The sequence below is a fragment of the Haliotis asinina genome, chromosome 3 (genome assembly GCF_037392515.1).
Source record: "Haliotis asinina isolate JCU_RB_2024 chromosome 3, JCU_Hal_asi_v2, whole genome shotgun sequence".
In the NCBI taxonomy this organism is placed as follows: Eukaryota; Metazoa; Mollusca; class Gastropoda; order Lepetellida; family Haliotidae; genus Haliotis; species Haliotis asinina.
In genome coordinates, this window is record NC_090282.1 from 47,022,091 (window position 1) to 47,039,147 (window position 17,057).

General features: G+C 42.8%; 1 protein-coding gene across 3 annotated transcripts in view; it reads right to left on the reverse strand.

Moving 5' to 3' along the window:
• Positions 1–17,057, reverse strand: part of LOC137278125 (leucine-rich repeat-containing protein 61-like) — a 60,022-nt gene that overhangs the window by 35,051 nt on the left and 7,914 nt on the right. For all 3 annotated transcript variants that reach the window (XM_067810267.1, XM_067810269.1, XM_067810268.1), the window contains one exon: positions 5,330–5,476. In XM_067810267.1, coding sequence (XP_067666368.1) covers positions 5,330–5,476 — 147 coding nt within the window. The remainder of the gene's footprint in view (positions 1–5,329; positions 5,477–17,057) is intronic.

Below are 17,057 nucleotides of genomic sequence, written 5' to 3' on the forward strand. Positions count from 1 at the left end.
GGATATGGAACACCCAGGTAGTTGATTTTTGGCGATAAAATCCAATCAGAGTCCCAAATGTGTGATTTCAGGATGTCCAGAGTCAAATCGTTTTCAACTAAAATCCAGGATCTGGTTGTGTCAAACTTTAATGAAGCATTAACATGCCATTATACATTCATTAACTCATATATCATTAAATTCAGTTGTACTAACATTTTAATGACGTTGTGCCATCATTAGTGGGTCATGAACTTAATGAAGGTTCTGGGGTATCACTACAGCGCCATAAACTTCTTGGAAATGTGGACACTGTTCCAGAATTTTGTTTGAGCAGCACTGGATCTCCCTAAATACAGCTATAAATTTACACATAAATGGAGAATATTAAAGTGCCTATCCCATAGTGTAAACTAAAGTGCAAATAATTACACGATGCCATTTAGAAAGTGGTCAAATGCAACATACGTCATATTTGGGATTTCACTTTCTTAGTAACGTACAAATTCTAGTACTTTTTTCGGTTGAGTCCCATCTGGGATTCGAACCCGCACCCTCAGAGTCAGGCACCTAATCGCCAGCACACAAAGTCAGCCGCCTAGCCCGCTCAGCCACCGCGACTTCCACAAAAAATGAAAGTCGGACAACTGGTAGTCTAGACTTCGTACTTTGTGTACCCCTCTGATGAGTGTAAATTGGCACGGCTCCCACGGCCGAAAGCTATGATTACACGATGCCATTTAGAAAGTGGTCAAATGCAACATACGTCATATTTGGGATTTCACTTTCTTAGTAACGTACAAATTCTAGTACTTTTTTCGGTTGAGTCCCATCTGGGATTCGAACCCGCACCCTCAGAGTCAGGCACCTAATCGCCAGCACACAAAGTCAGCCGCCTAGCCCGCTCAGCCACCGCGACTTCCACAAAAAATGAAAGTCGGACAACTGGTAGTCTAGACTTCGTACTTTGTGTACCCCTCTGATGAGTGTAAATTGGCACGGCTCCCACGGCCGAAAGCTATGATTACACGCTACCAGTTGTCCGACTTTCATTTTTTGTGGAGGTCGCGGTGGCTGAGCGGGCTAGGCGGCTGACTTTGTGTGCTGGCGATTAGGTGCCTGACTCTGAGGGTGCGGGTTCGAATCCCGGATGGGACTCAACCGAAAAAAGTACTAGAATTTGTACTTTACTAAGAAAGTGAAATCCCAAATATGACGTATGTTGCATTTGACCACTTTCTAAATGGCATCGTGTAATCATAGCTTTCGGCCGTGGGAGCCGTGCCAATTTACACTCATCAGAGGGGTACACAAAGTACGAAGTCTAGACTACCAGTTGTCCGACTTTCATTTTTTGTGGAAGTCGCGGTGGCTGAGCGGGCTAGGCGGCTGACTTTGTGTGCTGGCGATTAGGTGCCTGACTCTGAGGGTGTGGGTTCGAATCCCAGATGGGACTCAACCGAAAAAAGTACTAGAATTTGTACTTTACTAAGAAAGTGAAATCCCAAATATGACGTATGTTAAAGTGCAAATAGTTAGGCTGTTTGAAAAATAGACACTGCTATGTGTTATCCCACATTTTGTCATGTGTTAAAAACAGTAACTTTCTTGGCTTTTTATTGCACACGGATAAAAGTACTTCGCTCTATTTTTTTAATTTGGCATCTCTACTGAAAGTGCGAACAAGCAAAATACTGTCTGATATCTGAACGACATAAGTATATATTAAAATAATTTGTGTGCTTATGTATAACATTATGCACTCGACCTTAAAAATGACTCATATGTGCTGAAATGGATTTTCTTCTATCGAGTCAAACAAGGGAGAGGTCATACTCTTGTACAGATAAAGGACATCACTCCGCTTTATTTACACTAAGTCATTGTAACGCATATCACTAGGGGAGTATTTGCTGTGGTTAAGGACACTAACTTTTCATGGTGTTTGGTTCATGTAATTACTGAAAACAATGATAGTAAAAACATCTGTGACAAACGTGCACCTGGCCAATGATTAAATACGCCATTGTTTTTGTCAATAAAACAACATAAGCAAATTAAAAAAACAACACATTTCAAAATGGGAGGATATCCATTTCATGAAATGATTAAATGATTTCAAATAGTTTTGTCAGTTTTACTTTGGGATGAAATAGATCTACTAAATGTTGATAATGAAATTAGTTTCACAAAAAGCTTATCTCATTGATACACAATATATGCATAAATAGTGAAAGTGTAATCTGCAGGACAAGGTGATTGTGTTATGTTATTCAACCAACTTTCACCTGAAAGAAATTGCCAAATACATGCAACAATGTTGACTAATGACATCACTACTGTTGACCGACTTCCCATAAAATGATGGCTTCGTGGATATGGGTACAAACGATTTTGCGAATGAACGTTTGTCCATAAATGTATTGTGTTTGACTGACAAGCAGAAACACTTCCTGATGTAGCATCCTCTCTGTTGGAGATGGTTGTAGGGGATGCAACAGAGCATCTGCCATGACAGTCCATGCTCCTGGAACATGGCATGCCTTTATATACCTGTTCAGCTCATCGACAATATCAAACAGCTGAAAAGATAGCTGTAGCAGGGTGTGTGATCTTGTTGATCCTTGCTACTGTGGTGTTGTCTGTATGAACCATCAGTAGTTTCTCCCTGAGAAGTTCATCCAATGTCGTACTGTGTTCACTACTGCTTTAATTTCTAAGTGACTGGTGTGAAGAGTCCATCCGTGGCTTGTACAAGTCCTAGCTGCAACTGTTGTCTAGGTGGACTCCACATGCTTGTATCCTACATATAGATGAGTGTTGCAGTCCGGCTCTGTCAAATAAGTTCTTGCGCAAACATTCAACCTGTGAGTCCAGCATAGCAGCTACCAGACCAATCAAAAGTGTCCATGAGACTGTTCAGGAACCTTCATGGGCATAATTGTAGGCTTCCCGTTGTAGTCAGACCCTGAGCTAAGGGGAGCAGACCGAGGAGACACCTGCTACTGTTGTTGTAGTCAGACCCTGAGCTAAGGGGAGCAGACCGAGGAGACACTGCTACTGTTGTAGTGGTCAGATCCTGAGCTGAGGGGAGCAGACCGAGGAGACACTGCTACTGTTGTTATGGTCAGATTCTGAGCTGAGGGGAGCAGACCGAGGAGACACTGCTACTGTTTTAGTGGTCAGATCCTGAGCTGAGGGGAGCAGACCGAGGAGACACTGCTACTGTTGTAGTGGTCAGATCCTGAGCTGAGGGGAGCAGACCGAGGAGACACTGCTACTGTTGTTATGGTCAGATTCCGAGCTGAGGGGAGCAGACCGAGGAGACACTGCTACTGTTGTTATGGTCAGATTCCGAGCTGAGGGGAGCAGACCGAGGAGACACTGCTACTGTTGTAGTGGTCAGATCCTGAGCTGAGGGGAGCAGACCGAGGAGACACTGCTACTGTTGTAGTGGTCAGATCCTGAGCTGAGGGGAGCAGACCGAGGAGACACTGCTACTGTTGTTATGGTCAGATTCTGAGCTGAGGGGAGCAGACCGAGGAGACACTGCTACTGTTGTAGTGGTAATGGAGAGAGTAGTCCTTCAGGACTACGATGCTGTTCAGTGGAGTGATGAATCACTAGGAATTGTAGATCATGTGGAGGCTCCAGCTCTGATTTTAGTAGATTTACAAGCCATCCGAGTTGAGTGAGCAGTCCGATGGTGAAGTCCAGCTGCTGTGTGAGTTGACTTACCTCATGATACCCTTGAATACCATTGTCCAGGTAAAAGGCAGTATGTAGCCCTCAACAATGGTAGGTTATGATGGGTTTAGTTACCTTAGTAAACAACCAAGGGGCGATGATGTTTGATTGGACATTCCACTCGAGGTGATGATACGACCTCCCTGTCATCTTCTTATGTGGATTTGCAAGGTATTTCTCTGTTAGATGAGTTATTAAAATCCGAATGTGTGCGCAAATGCTTTTGCAAATGCTCCATGTAGGTTCGCCAAACACCATCCTTGTGGCAAACATCATCTAGAGTGGTCCTCATTCCATGAGACCTGTGCACGTACTCCGAATCCAATAGTGACGATGAGCTATGTCTAAATCTATAGTGTCCTGGGGAAGCATGTGGTGTAACCTTCCTGCTGGAAAGTGATCCATACATCATACATGCGTGCACTTGCTGAGTCAGTGAATGGTGGATCCTCCAAACTTTGACGAGATAATGCAGCAGACAGTGAGGACTTCCTCAAACGTGAGCGTTCGTTCAGTGCTTCCTCTTAGTCCGAGAGAGCATTCCTTCCTCTGCAAAGCAGTGCTCCGCGATGTTCATCATATGTTACGTGAACTGTTGCATGAAGAGCCCCATGGGCTGCAGTGCATGCGCCTGCTGCAGCATGATGCATCTGACGTGTTGAGGCTACCACTTGAGGTGCCTGATGTATGCTTTGATGGAAGGCCATCGGTGAATGAAGCGAAGATCCTATGACAGTCACTGAAGGTCTCCTAGCTGTAGACCGCGGAGATGCCATTCTGATGATCAGTACCTCGGGAAGCAGTAGAGGGGGCTCATGATCATGTCAATCTCATCCAGCAGGACAATCTCCTTGAAAGGGCTCAGTGTAGAGCTGGACTGTGGTTTCAACCAAAATCGAGTTGCTGAAGATTTTGTCCTGGACGATGTAGACAACTTCAGCTTCTTAGCTTGTGATGATCCCATATCTGATGATGACCTCTTGTGGGACTTGTTTGCAGCCTCCGTAGTGTCATTGCTCCGGCCATGGGGTGTGCTATGCGATTCACTGGAAATAGGTACATCAGCAGCACACGGTTACCAGATGCATTATCAACCGATGTCTTGGACAGGACTGTGCCTTCTTATTTTCAAATGAAAATGAAATTTCACATGATGAAACACATGCCCAACAACGTAAAAAAATAAGTGAATTTATCAAAATTTTCACAAAATATTGATAAGAAATACAGACCGAAAACTGTATACAGCTAAATTTTGATTAGGGACTGAAATATAAAGGATATAAATGCAGGGACAGGGACTCCAAGATGCCTCCAACTGTCATGCAAGGATACTCCTGGGTGAGAGTGATTGTACAACTGCTTCAAGAAGGGAACTCTAAAGGGATTTCAGGGGTTCCACTGTTTTCGTGAAAAGGGAGGAGATGAACATAATAAGCAGGAGTCAGGATAAGGAACACTAATAGTTTTATGATTACCATTTGCAATGTTATGTATGGTTGCCTTATGAAAGAAAAAAATGGACAACTGCACATGATGCAAAACAAATTTCCCTGAGCATAATAAAGTATTTATTATCTTATCTTATCATAATCTTACTAACCCAACGTAGTGATTCTGTTGGCAGACAGGTTGAGGGTGTTGAGCTGGGTAAGTCCCGCCAACTTGTGAAGTGTTGTCAGGTGGTTGTGGGAAAGGTCCAGTCTTTCCATATTAACACACTCCCCAAGGCAGCCTAGTTCACACACCCCTACATAATAAATAGTCCAGCATATATGCAATATGAAACAAAATACATGTTCTCCACAAAATACATGCTTTCAAGAAAACACCTTTCAGTTAAGACAATCAATCACTGAGGTTCCAAACCAAAATAACAGCCACTACCACCACACCTAATTTGAAACAAGAGTCACCAGAAGATGTCATATTCCCCAAACATCGACATATCTGACACTTACTTGATGTTTTTTTAGACTAAGTATCCATGGAAATCATGAAAAACATAAATGCCATATATGTGTAAACAGCAAAAGGCACCACTTCAAGATCGGTCTCATACATCTGCCAAAATCTGGTGAAAGATATCAAATGGTTTTCGAGTTGTGCTCCGGAAACGAAGCCCATCCTGCCCGTTTGAGTCTGAATCATTTCCTTGGAAACTGGGAAACATAACTATGCCAAAAATCTGGAAATAACAAAAGGCACCATTTTGAGGTCTACCTCACATATCTGTAAGTTTTGCAGAAAGATATTAAGAACTTTTCAAGTTGTGCTCTGGAAACGGAGCCCATCCCTCCATTTTGAGACTAAGCCTGAATCATTTCCATGTAAACCATGAAAGCTAAAAATGCCAAAACTGAGCAAATAGCAAAAGGCACCACTTTCAGATCTGCCTCACACATCTGACAAGTATTGATGAAAGATATTAAGAATTTTTTGAGTTATGCTTCGGAAACAAAGCCCATTCCTCCACTTTGAGACTAAGACTGAGAAAATAATAAATCAGAAAAACCTGTAAATAGCAAAAGGCACCAATTAAGGCTCTGTCTGATATATATACAAACTTTTTGTAGAAAAAATACTGAGCAGTCTTTGGGTCATGCTCCGGAAATGAGCCATTCACTTTCTTTTGAGGCTAAGTCAGAATCATTTGAGACTAAGTCCAAAACAGGAAAAAATAAAAATGACAAAAATCTGTAAATAGCAAGAGGCACCACTTTGGGGTCTGCCTCACATATGTGCCAAGTTGTGCCGAAAGATATCAAGAAGATTTCACATTATCCTTTCACATCCCTCCCTTTCGAGACTGTCAGAAACGTTTCCATGGAAACTGAGAAAATAATAAATGACCAAAACCTGTAAACAACAAAAGGCACCACTTTAGGTTCTGATTGATATATCTACTAAGGTTTGCAGAAAAATATTGAATGGTGTTTGAGTTCTGCTCCGGAAACTAAGTCTACCCCTCCAATAAGACTGGGTCCAAAACGTTTCCATGGAAACCAAGCAAAATAAAAATTGTTATGTCTGCCAACTTGGGTCTTAAAATATTGAACATTTTTTGAGTTATGCTCTGGAAACAAAATGATTATGGACGGACGGATGAGGCAACAACTATATCCGCCCGCGGTTACATGCCGCGGAGATAACAAGAAAACAAAGTGATCAATATCCCTTGCAACGGCAAAATACTCTTCATGAATATGTCTGCAAGCTATGACTATGCCAGATATTTTGGTGTGTATATAGGTAAGTTGAAGAAGAGTAATGAAAGGTTTTTAAACATCTTGAGGTTTGTCCCTGAAAGAAGCACAACCTCCAAATTCAATGTCAAACCTGTTGAGTTGAAAACAGAAAAATACATGTACACAGACGGATGGATGGAATGCATTTTAATAGCCCCTTCAAAATGCGTTGCGGGGGATAAGAATTCAACAACTGAAGCTGATATTCATAGAAACATGTTTCTATCCCAACAATTGTTGGTGGACAGTTTAAAATATCAGCATAAATATACATGTTCAACTGCACAGAAAACTTGATGAAGGTGACGAAGGGAAAACATGATACATCACAATAAGCAATAAGTTATCATAACATAGGACTAAACTTTGCACATTTCCATAATTTCTTTCAGTCAGTGACTTATGGTCCTTACATAATCTTAGGCTGTCTAATTCAGACTTTTTAGTCAGTCTCAAGCTGGTCCGAATTAGACAGAATGCGCTGTGCATGTACCTTGTTTCAGACTACTATCAGTATTTTATATTCAGACTAACAACCTACTCTGAATTAGGTCTAAATGGGTCATATGAAACCTTCCTTGTCCCGCAAGGAAAATTTTATTTGCCTTCTATTCAAAGGGCCAGTACAATACAAATAGTTACAGCACACAGACACAGATGCAGACACAGGCTGACAGGCTGGCAGGAAGGCTGGTGGACAGACAGACAGACAGACAGACAGACACCGCTGGTGAAACGTTCATTGTTGAAAACGGTGTCGATGAATTCTGCTTCTGGTACTTTGGTATTCATCTCTTGTGAGTGATATTTACTGAGGAAACTTCTTCGTATTTCATTTTTAATATAACTTAGTTGACAGATTGTAACTGGCGAGTGAAATGGAGCTACATGTCCGATGAAAAATCGTCCTGGCCAGCTGCTGCGTGAGAGTGGGAAGCATATTTTCCCTTGAAGCAAATAATCTATCTGACAATTCATGTCCGTCTAAGATACTATCAGGGAAAGGGTAACTGAATTATGTTGCTCCTCTTAAATTCCCAATGTAATTTTACAAAAACCGTGAACACAATCATATGTTCACGTTGTAGATCATTTAGATATCTTTAAATTGATTGTCAATGCTGCTTGTGTCACCTTTATTTTTTAATTGGATGTTCAAATTTAGTTAAATCAGTAATGTGAAAACATGAGTTTCTACCTTTTTATGAACAAAGGAGAATATATAACATTATATTACTGCTTAGTCTCTCTTTCTCTATATATTAATGTAAACAAAATCACAAAACCATCACAGCATTATTTTATAACCCATATTGGAACTTATTTTGGAAGAGGTAATATATTGGATTATTTGCAGTATGTTTCCATGGATGTACCTGGATCTACCCATAATATTCAGCATCTAATCTCCAGCAATTCTCAGTACAATTTTCTTATCAAAATGTGTACACAATACAAAAATGACACTGTGACGGAAAATATGGAAATGAATTTGTTTAATCATCCTTTCCAATTTATTTTTTATGTGTACTTTGTTGTGGAATCCTAAGTTATAAACATCTGCTATTCTGGACTTCATGAACTACCAGCATTTATGTACAGGCAGGTTGCACCACCACACCACAGAGAAGATCCAAGAAACACACTGCACCTATACAAGTGAGTGAGTTCAGTTTTACTCTGCACTTAGCAATATTCAAGCTATATGGCAGTGGTCTGTAGATAATCAAGTCTCGACCAGACAATGCAGTGACCAACAACATGAGTATCGATCTGTGCAACTGGGAACTGATGACATGTGTCAACCAAATCAGCGAGTCTGACAACCGGATCCCGTTAGTCGCCTCTTATGACAAGCATAGTCGCCTAATATGACAAGCATGGGTTGCTGAAGGTCGATTCGACCTCGGAACCTTCACGAGTCGCACCTGTACAATGACCCATCTTCCAGAAATAGGTGATCTGTGATGCAAATATTTTGAACAGAGGATGCACAGTTATCCAGTCAATTAATAGGTTTGAAATAGAAGTACACTAAATAAAATAAAATTCTTTTTCTTCAGAGATATTTACCTGCTAATTACTAACGAGCCTAAGGTGCAAAGAATATTTACTAAGTTTAAAGCATTTGGTCAATAAAATTACATATGGACATTATAGCTTCTTAAACAATAGCAATCTTTGTTTCATTTGATTTGAGACCACATCTTTGGAGGATAAAACACTAATTCTGAGATACTTACTAGTGTCATCAAAAATATATTAAAGTTGGTTCAAAATGTGCAAAAAGTCACACCAAAAGTTTAGGAAACACACATGAAAATGCCCTAAAGCTTTCACCTCCTGCAAATTCAATATGGAGGTCATTTTCCAATTAATAATTAACAAACCTTAAACAACTTGTCCCAAAACCAACATCTTGATAAATGCTACTTTGGCACAGTCTTCGAACACTGGTCACCTCCTCAAAAGGTGATGATTTCTAAGAAGTATATATACATGATTCAATATTCATTCCAGCAGCATTAATAGTCAACTGAGAATTTTGTAAATTATTATGTTCCAAGACTGAATAATGCCGAACCATGATGTGGCCAGGCTACCATTTGTTTTTTCACTGGATGTTGACGAAACTATACTCTTAAAAAAAAAGTAGGGGATCTTAATTTTTTTATTTACGACTAAAGATATTTAGGAGATTTATCTGAGTCAGTCAATGTTGATATGATAATAGTGAATGTTTTGAGAGTGCATCACCATTTACACTGCCTTACAACCATAGTTATTTGGAATGTAGTCGCTTTTGAAAGATGATTGGTGTATGGCATGTAATTTGCATGTATACGATTTTCATTTTAAAACAAACAACTAGAAACAAACACTAACAAATGTGTGATGCAAGATAAGTGTCCAAATTAATGTTCTAAGTGATTTCTCGACTTTCTTGAAAAAATGTCAAAATCAAGAATGGGACCCCATGTATGTGTATGGGGCTACTGCGGTGTGTTTAGGGGTGGTAATAGAGGGAAATGGTGGTGTTCTCATGAGATGTCTGTCCTTGAAACGTTTGTTAACGTTTACACTTCCTATGCAAATTGAAAGTTCATTATCCCCTACATTTTTTTAAGAGTATATTTTATGTGTTATGATACTGGTAATGTTCACTTTCAGAATGATTTTAGTAAATACATTACTTTTTAAAAAGGAATATCTTAATGCAGGAAAGCAGGAGACAAGAAACGGAGACAAGGAGAGTAGTATATACAATGGGGGTTTTAAAACACTTTCAAAAAAAGTCTCTACAAAGCCTTATTTACTAAATAAGGCTTTGGTGGGGGCCCTTAGCTCTTGCTACTATTACCCCTACTACTTAACGTGTGTTGGAGGTAACACTGTGCCTATGTCACGTTTATATCGATGAAACAGTTTAACGTGAACCGCCTATGATCTCTTTGGTGTTCGTAATAAAGGCTTGTTGGGCTTTTTGTATCCCCTGTTCTATGTACTTTTTTTTCTCGTCCTCACTGATAGCAGACTTACGAGATTTGGACCGAATATCTTGTTTCATTCCGTTATATTTTGTGAGTTCAGAGAGGATTGAACGAAACTCCTCTTCTGAGATCTTACTATCAGAGAGTGCCGTGGAAATACGCTCACTCACTGTGTTCAGCTTTGCTTCAGCCAGAACCCTGATCTCGTCGTGTTTCAATGCCTTACGATGCAGTCTGCGTGATACTAACTTAAGCGCCAACCCTAACACCCCTGCTATCCCAGCCGTTATTTCAATACCTAGCACTATAGGTGTAGCCACGATGGTAGCTAACAACCCAACACCTGCCGCCCCTAGTCCCATGCTGGTTGCCATAAGGGTAGTGTCAGCCCCGTCCACGATATTGAAAGCTCTATTGTACTTCTTACATAGTGCTTTCCGCGTGTCACGGTCTTGTTCTAGTTGGCGTTTCACATCACATAACTGCCTCAAGCGGAACCCATCTACGGTTTCCAGCGTCTTTGCTACTTCCTCTACGACTGGGTACAGGCCCATCCTATAATATATATTTTGAAAGATATTTTAATTGGGTTTCAGTTAAAAGTCTATCAATGTATTTGAAGTCTACAAGTTCTATATCACCAGGCAGGGCAATAGGTGAGAGGCTAATAGACTTTTCTGTTGTAATAAAAACCTTACGGAGGCTTATTAAGTGGTTTATAGAACCCGTGGGGGTATCCCGTTGTATAACAATACAACAATATTTGTTTGCGTGTATGGCATACCAGCGTATTGACACCCCGGGTAAAATTTGGTGTACTCTTGAGGTGTTTTCATTGAATAAAGACGTAAAGAAGACTTCTATGATGAGTGTGAAAGAGGAGTATATTCTATCAACAAGATCTTTGCCATAAGGATTATTGCTAAATGTTAATTTATTTTTTAATACAGACCTTAACCTATTTTTTTTGTTAGTTCTTATGGATATTACTACCTCCGGAATGAAATCCCCGACCCAGATACCGTTGTTCCTAATCTTAGAGACAAACGTATTTTCGTTTAATGTGATATAAGGTGAGGTGAGTGTTAAGTTGATCAGCCATTTGGGCTCTTTTAAATCTGATAACGACACCCGTCTGTACACGTTGTCTTTGAAGTGCAAGATGTATAATTCATCTTCCTCACCAGGCTGATCGAATCCCTCCGTATCTCCTAGGTCGTTAAGCGTAGTGTTGGGACGATGACTGGTCATTATTATACTATTACGATATAATTTCCAACTGGTTTTCTGATAATAATTCAGGGGTGAACTTCATACCCATGAAGTGTATGTTGTCAGGCAGGAAGATCTTGGTTAGTGATATCTTGTTTTCCACGATCACGTTGACCCCCTGCAGACTGGTGTTGGAGCCGACACCCACCCGCACGTAAACGTTGCAAACTTGATACTGGTGTCGTTTCCCCCACCCGAGTTTGATCCCCTTCACGATCTCGACATCATTCCCCGATGGTTCCCCTAGGTAGACTTTGATGATCAGTGTTGAGTTTGCCGGTAGACTCTCTAGTATACTGACCACGCCTTCGAATTCAGACACCAACTGCAATGTCACGTTTTGTATGGCCGGTTTACTCGATAGCATGTGGGCTGCCATAGTGTCGAGTGGGCTGACGACTACGCTACGTCTCTGAGTTGGGACGTAAGCCACGAGCAGGGTTCCATTGTTCACGACTTTGTTTAGGTGGTTGTCTTTGTTATCAGTGAACACGTAGGGGGAGCCGAGCCTAATATTGAGAAACCAGTCGTTATCGGGTAACAACACCCACTTATCATCTTCGGTGAAGACGAGCATATATGGCTTGTTTCGGGCGACGGTAGTGCTCTCAACATCGTCTAAGTCGAACAGTTTACCCCCGAACGATGGGTATATTATCCAGTTATTACCGGTGTTGACAAGGGCGTACTTAGTGTTGATTGTTGCTCTTGTGGTATCTACTATATCACTTAGGGTTCTACCGGAGGGGACTTCAACGCGTTTGTAAATGTTGTTTTTCAGTTGCAAGGCGTACGATTTACCATCTACTCCGGGAGCGTCGAAAACCGCGCGTGTCTCCGAGGTCGGAGATCCCGATATTGACGCATTTTTTCACTCCGGGCCCTTGTGCGCTGGTCATTTTACATGAAGCGTTAAGCTGAGGTATCCTATATTTACAGGATTATGATTTATATCTAACACCGATATTATCAGCTCAGGTATGTTGCCCTGGGTTAATCTCTTATACTGCCGTGGTGAAAACGACTCGGTTCTACCGTCGTTGTATTTCTCAGTTTTCACCGGCACTGCTCTCAGTATAGTGGAAGGGTGACCTCCTTGAATGTTGTACGTTGTGCTCACCTGACCGAGATGAATGTACAGCTCTCGGTACGGTACTAGGTCGGGTAACTTCGTGCCTGTGACGGTTGTTGTTGGTTTTATCTCGTCATGAGACATACCGAGTATCCTCGCTAATGGTCGGCCGAGCCTCAAGGAGGTTCTTCCGTTGTTGATTAACACCACTGTGCCGTTTGAGTCGTTCATCTTGAGTTCGGCTCCCAGGGGTTTGAAGACCTCGTCGTTTAGAGAGCACACGCTGTAGTAGCCGTCAGTTATCTGACTGCGAGTTCCACTGACGAACAGCTTATTGTTGCTGGCGTTGATGTTAGTCCATTGCGGTAGGTAGGTGATATCGCAGAGTGCGACTTCGAGTTGGCCTGACGTGTTATCGATCGCGTGCATCAGCTGAACGGCCTCACCACTCGTTATTCCTGGAAGTGTTATGTACATATTATAATATATGAATTATATATTATAATATGGACTTAGCACACTTGAAAATCGTGGTGGTAGGTAGTACGGGGTTTAAAACAACCTTTATTAATATCTTTGAAAACTATATCGTGACCGTTAATAACGCGCAGGCGGTGGTAAACTGGAATCAAAACCCAATGCAGTTTTGGCAGAACCAACTCAACTTTGCTGTGTGGTGTGCGACGACAGGGTCGGGTGTGACACTAGACTACGGTATAGACGAACTGAGTAAGGCAGTCATTTTGTTTCATATTTATTATCAAACGAGACGAATATTGAAGGAAATAAGTGCTCCTCTTCCCCAAGATAAAGCGTGGAGTATGACGAATAACCCCTATGATAAACGCGCTTATGAACGTGTTTGTGGGGAGTTTGAGATTCCAACGAATAAAGACTTTCGCCTTCCTGGTGTGAACCATGGTCTCGGTATAGTTCTCGTGTACTTCTACAGGTCCGGAGCATATCAGGCCGGTTCTAAAGATGGTTCATACAACCCAAGCAAACATACATTTACAGGCCCCACAACGAATGAAAAGATCCATGTCAGCTGTATAAAGCAAACCAATCCTGATGCAGCCACAGCCTGGACTAAAATGATCTCAAAAACATCGAAAGAATTCACTCGTGCTGGTACAATACGCTTGAACGACTCGATTCGAACGTACGTGTGGGCGCTGTTGGGTGCGCAGTCGATGACGCGTTCCAACATCCTCGGTAAGGGAACTGCTTACGACGCTCAGAAACAGTTTGTTGCCAACGTTGAGGATGCTATCAATTCTCCAGTTGATCTCCCGCGGGCCATCGACCGTTACCAAAACGTGTTAGAATACGCCAGATCGAAAGTCAATTACGTGTTCGGTGTGGGGCTGTACATGGCTCCGAGTGATATGCAACTGAGAGTAAAAAAAGTGGTGGGTTATAACAACAAAATAGTTATAGCCACGGCGGATCAAAAGTTGGGTATCAACCCCGATATTAACACCCCCTATATCCCACACATCCCACCACGTGAAACGGGTATAGTGGCACCACCCCCGGAGTCTAAAGTTCATGTGGGGGTTCCCCCCACACACCCCCATATTCAGGCCACCAATCATATTGATAATAAAACGGCCCTGGTGGTTAGGGGGATAGCTTTGGGACTTATTTGCTTAGGTCGCGCGCCACCGTAATCTATGAAGCCTAGTTCATCGCGGACAAAGTTACTCCCATGTCGACTGCTCAGTGTTGATAAAGCAAGCGGTTCTCTCGTGCGTTTATGCACTAGATCGATCTCCGGGTGAGCCTTCAAACGCAGCGTGCCATTGCTATCGAGGGTAAACCTGGAATAGTTCCTTCCCAACGGCTTGAGTTTGGATTTATTTTCAACTGCGTTGTAATAATCGTCGACGGCGCCCTCCATGAGTGCGTCACCTGAGAATGAGGTCTCCTGGTCATCATTGAATGCCTGGGCACTATCGTCCCACATATCATCCATAGGTATGTCTTCATCCATTATTTAGTATTAAAAATATATTTCATTTATATATAACAATGTACGGCAGAAAATTAGATCCTTTCAGAAGATTGAGAGAGCCATTAGGAGCCAGAGCCGTGCGCCAGTCGGTGACCATCACCAACAATCCCAGCAAGATAGACCAGAATCAAACTCTGCTGGTTAGATTTCCAAACCTTGGTGAGAATGACCTCATTGTACCAGGCACTGTTCGACTGGCGTTCAATATCACGTTGACCTCCGACAACGACAAACGCGAGCTAGTGCGGAACGTGGGTCGAGCTATCATCAAGAAAACGACCGTCAAGATCAGCGGTAACGAGGTGCTGAGTATCGACGACAGTGACGTGTTTCACTGCTACGGGGATCTCTGGAAAAGCGAGGGAGAACGAGTCAATGATGTGTACCAGGGCATCAGCAAATCAACCCGGTCGCGCATAGGGTATGCCTTCACGCCAGACCAGCTAGACAAGCTATCGGACGGTGAAAAGGCCATCGCTCGAGCATACGGGAATCGATTCTGCGTGCCGCTCGACTTCGAGTTGCTCACGGGACACGCGCTGTTTTACCAGGCCGCGCTGGGTGATAGGCTCGAATACGAGCTCACGTTTAACGACTATAGCAAAGTAGTGCGTACGCCGAACGGTGATGAGGCTAGTTATGCCATAGACAACATCTCTCTGGAGTTCGACATGGTCACTAGCCCGGAGCTGGCCAGGCAGGTTCGAAGCCAGTACTCTGGGAAGATGGCTATCCTGTACGATCGCGTACTGAGGCATAGATCAGTCGTGCGAGATAAGAGCGACACTGTGTGGAATATCAACCTGAACGTGCCGGCGCGATCGATGAAAGGTATCCTGGTCGTCCCCGTGGAGGATTACGAGCCATTCCGGAGGGACAGCGAGAAGTTTTTCAACCCCGAGATTGAAAAGGTGGAAGTGACCATCGAGGGCGTGCCCAACCAGCTGTTCAGTCATGGTATGAGACCACACCAGCAGTGGGATGAGATAAAAAAGCTACCAGTGGGGACCCCACATTATATAACAAAGGACCTGGACCTCGGCTCCGTGCAGATCGGTGAATACCTGACCACCAAGTACGCCCTATGGTTGGACATGCGATCCACGGATGATGATAAACTGCACGGTAGCGGGTGCCGTATAGATAACGGCAGCGAAGGGATAACCATCCAGATTACTAAGAAGGCTCAACCCGCTGGTAAGTTGAAATTATATCTGTACGTTATTATGGACGCGCAACTTAATATAGACAATGGGAGATTCGTGCAAGCTATCTACTGATGGGGGGTACCCCCCACTGCCCCACCTCCCCACTGACCCACACTGCGCCATAGTGTGCGGGCAGACTGGCTGTGGGAAGACCGTTTTCGTGTTGGATATGTTGGAGGGTTACTACAAGGATGTGTTCGATAACATCGTTATCATGTGCCCTACTCTGAGCATGAATAAAACGTACGCGCGACCTTGGGTGATGACGGACCCGGACGTACACAAAATCGACCCTGGAACACGCCTGCAGGACTGGTTGAAAGCTCTTCACGAGAAATTTAAAGGGGAAGCGACGCTGTTTATACTGGACGACTGCAGCGCTAATCGCGAGATAACAAAAAAGAGAGACATGCTATCGTACCTGGCCTTCTCCGGCCCGCATGCAAATCACAGCGTCTGGGTGCTAACGCAGAAGTTCAACTCGGTGTTGAAAGACCTCAGGGAGCAGACGCGATGGGTGGCCTTATTTCACTGCAAGGACAGGGATTCGTTCGAGGAGTGTTTGAGAGAGAACGATGTGATGAGCAAATTAGAACGGGAACGGGTGAAGAAACAGCTCGCTGAAACTAAACACGCTAAGCTCGTGCTCAAGACCGACCAACCAGTAGCATATAGGGTGTGCTAAAGCTAAGCAAAGCTTAGCAAAGCTAAGCTAAAGCTAAGCAAATGCTAAGTATAGCTATGATATTTGAAGTGTTTGTCGTGTGCAACTTAACCTTCATTTCTCTGTGTTTTGTCTGCATCGGGTATTATATAGTTAAAACTAAATCTTACTTGTTATATTATAAGATGGAGTGTGAGGAATTGCTCGAACAATTGTTGGTACCTGGGGGTGTGGGGGTCTCCCCCACTGATGATAAGCGAGAGAAACTGGTGGCGTTGGCTGTTGGCGGCAAAGCCAAACATTACTTTGGAGACTACACTCCGGATAAAATTCACAAAATGTCAGCCGAAGAAATCGAT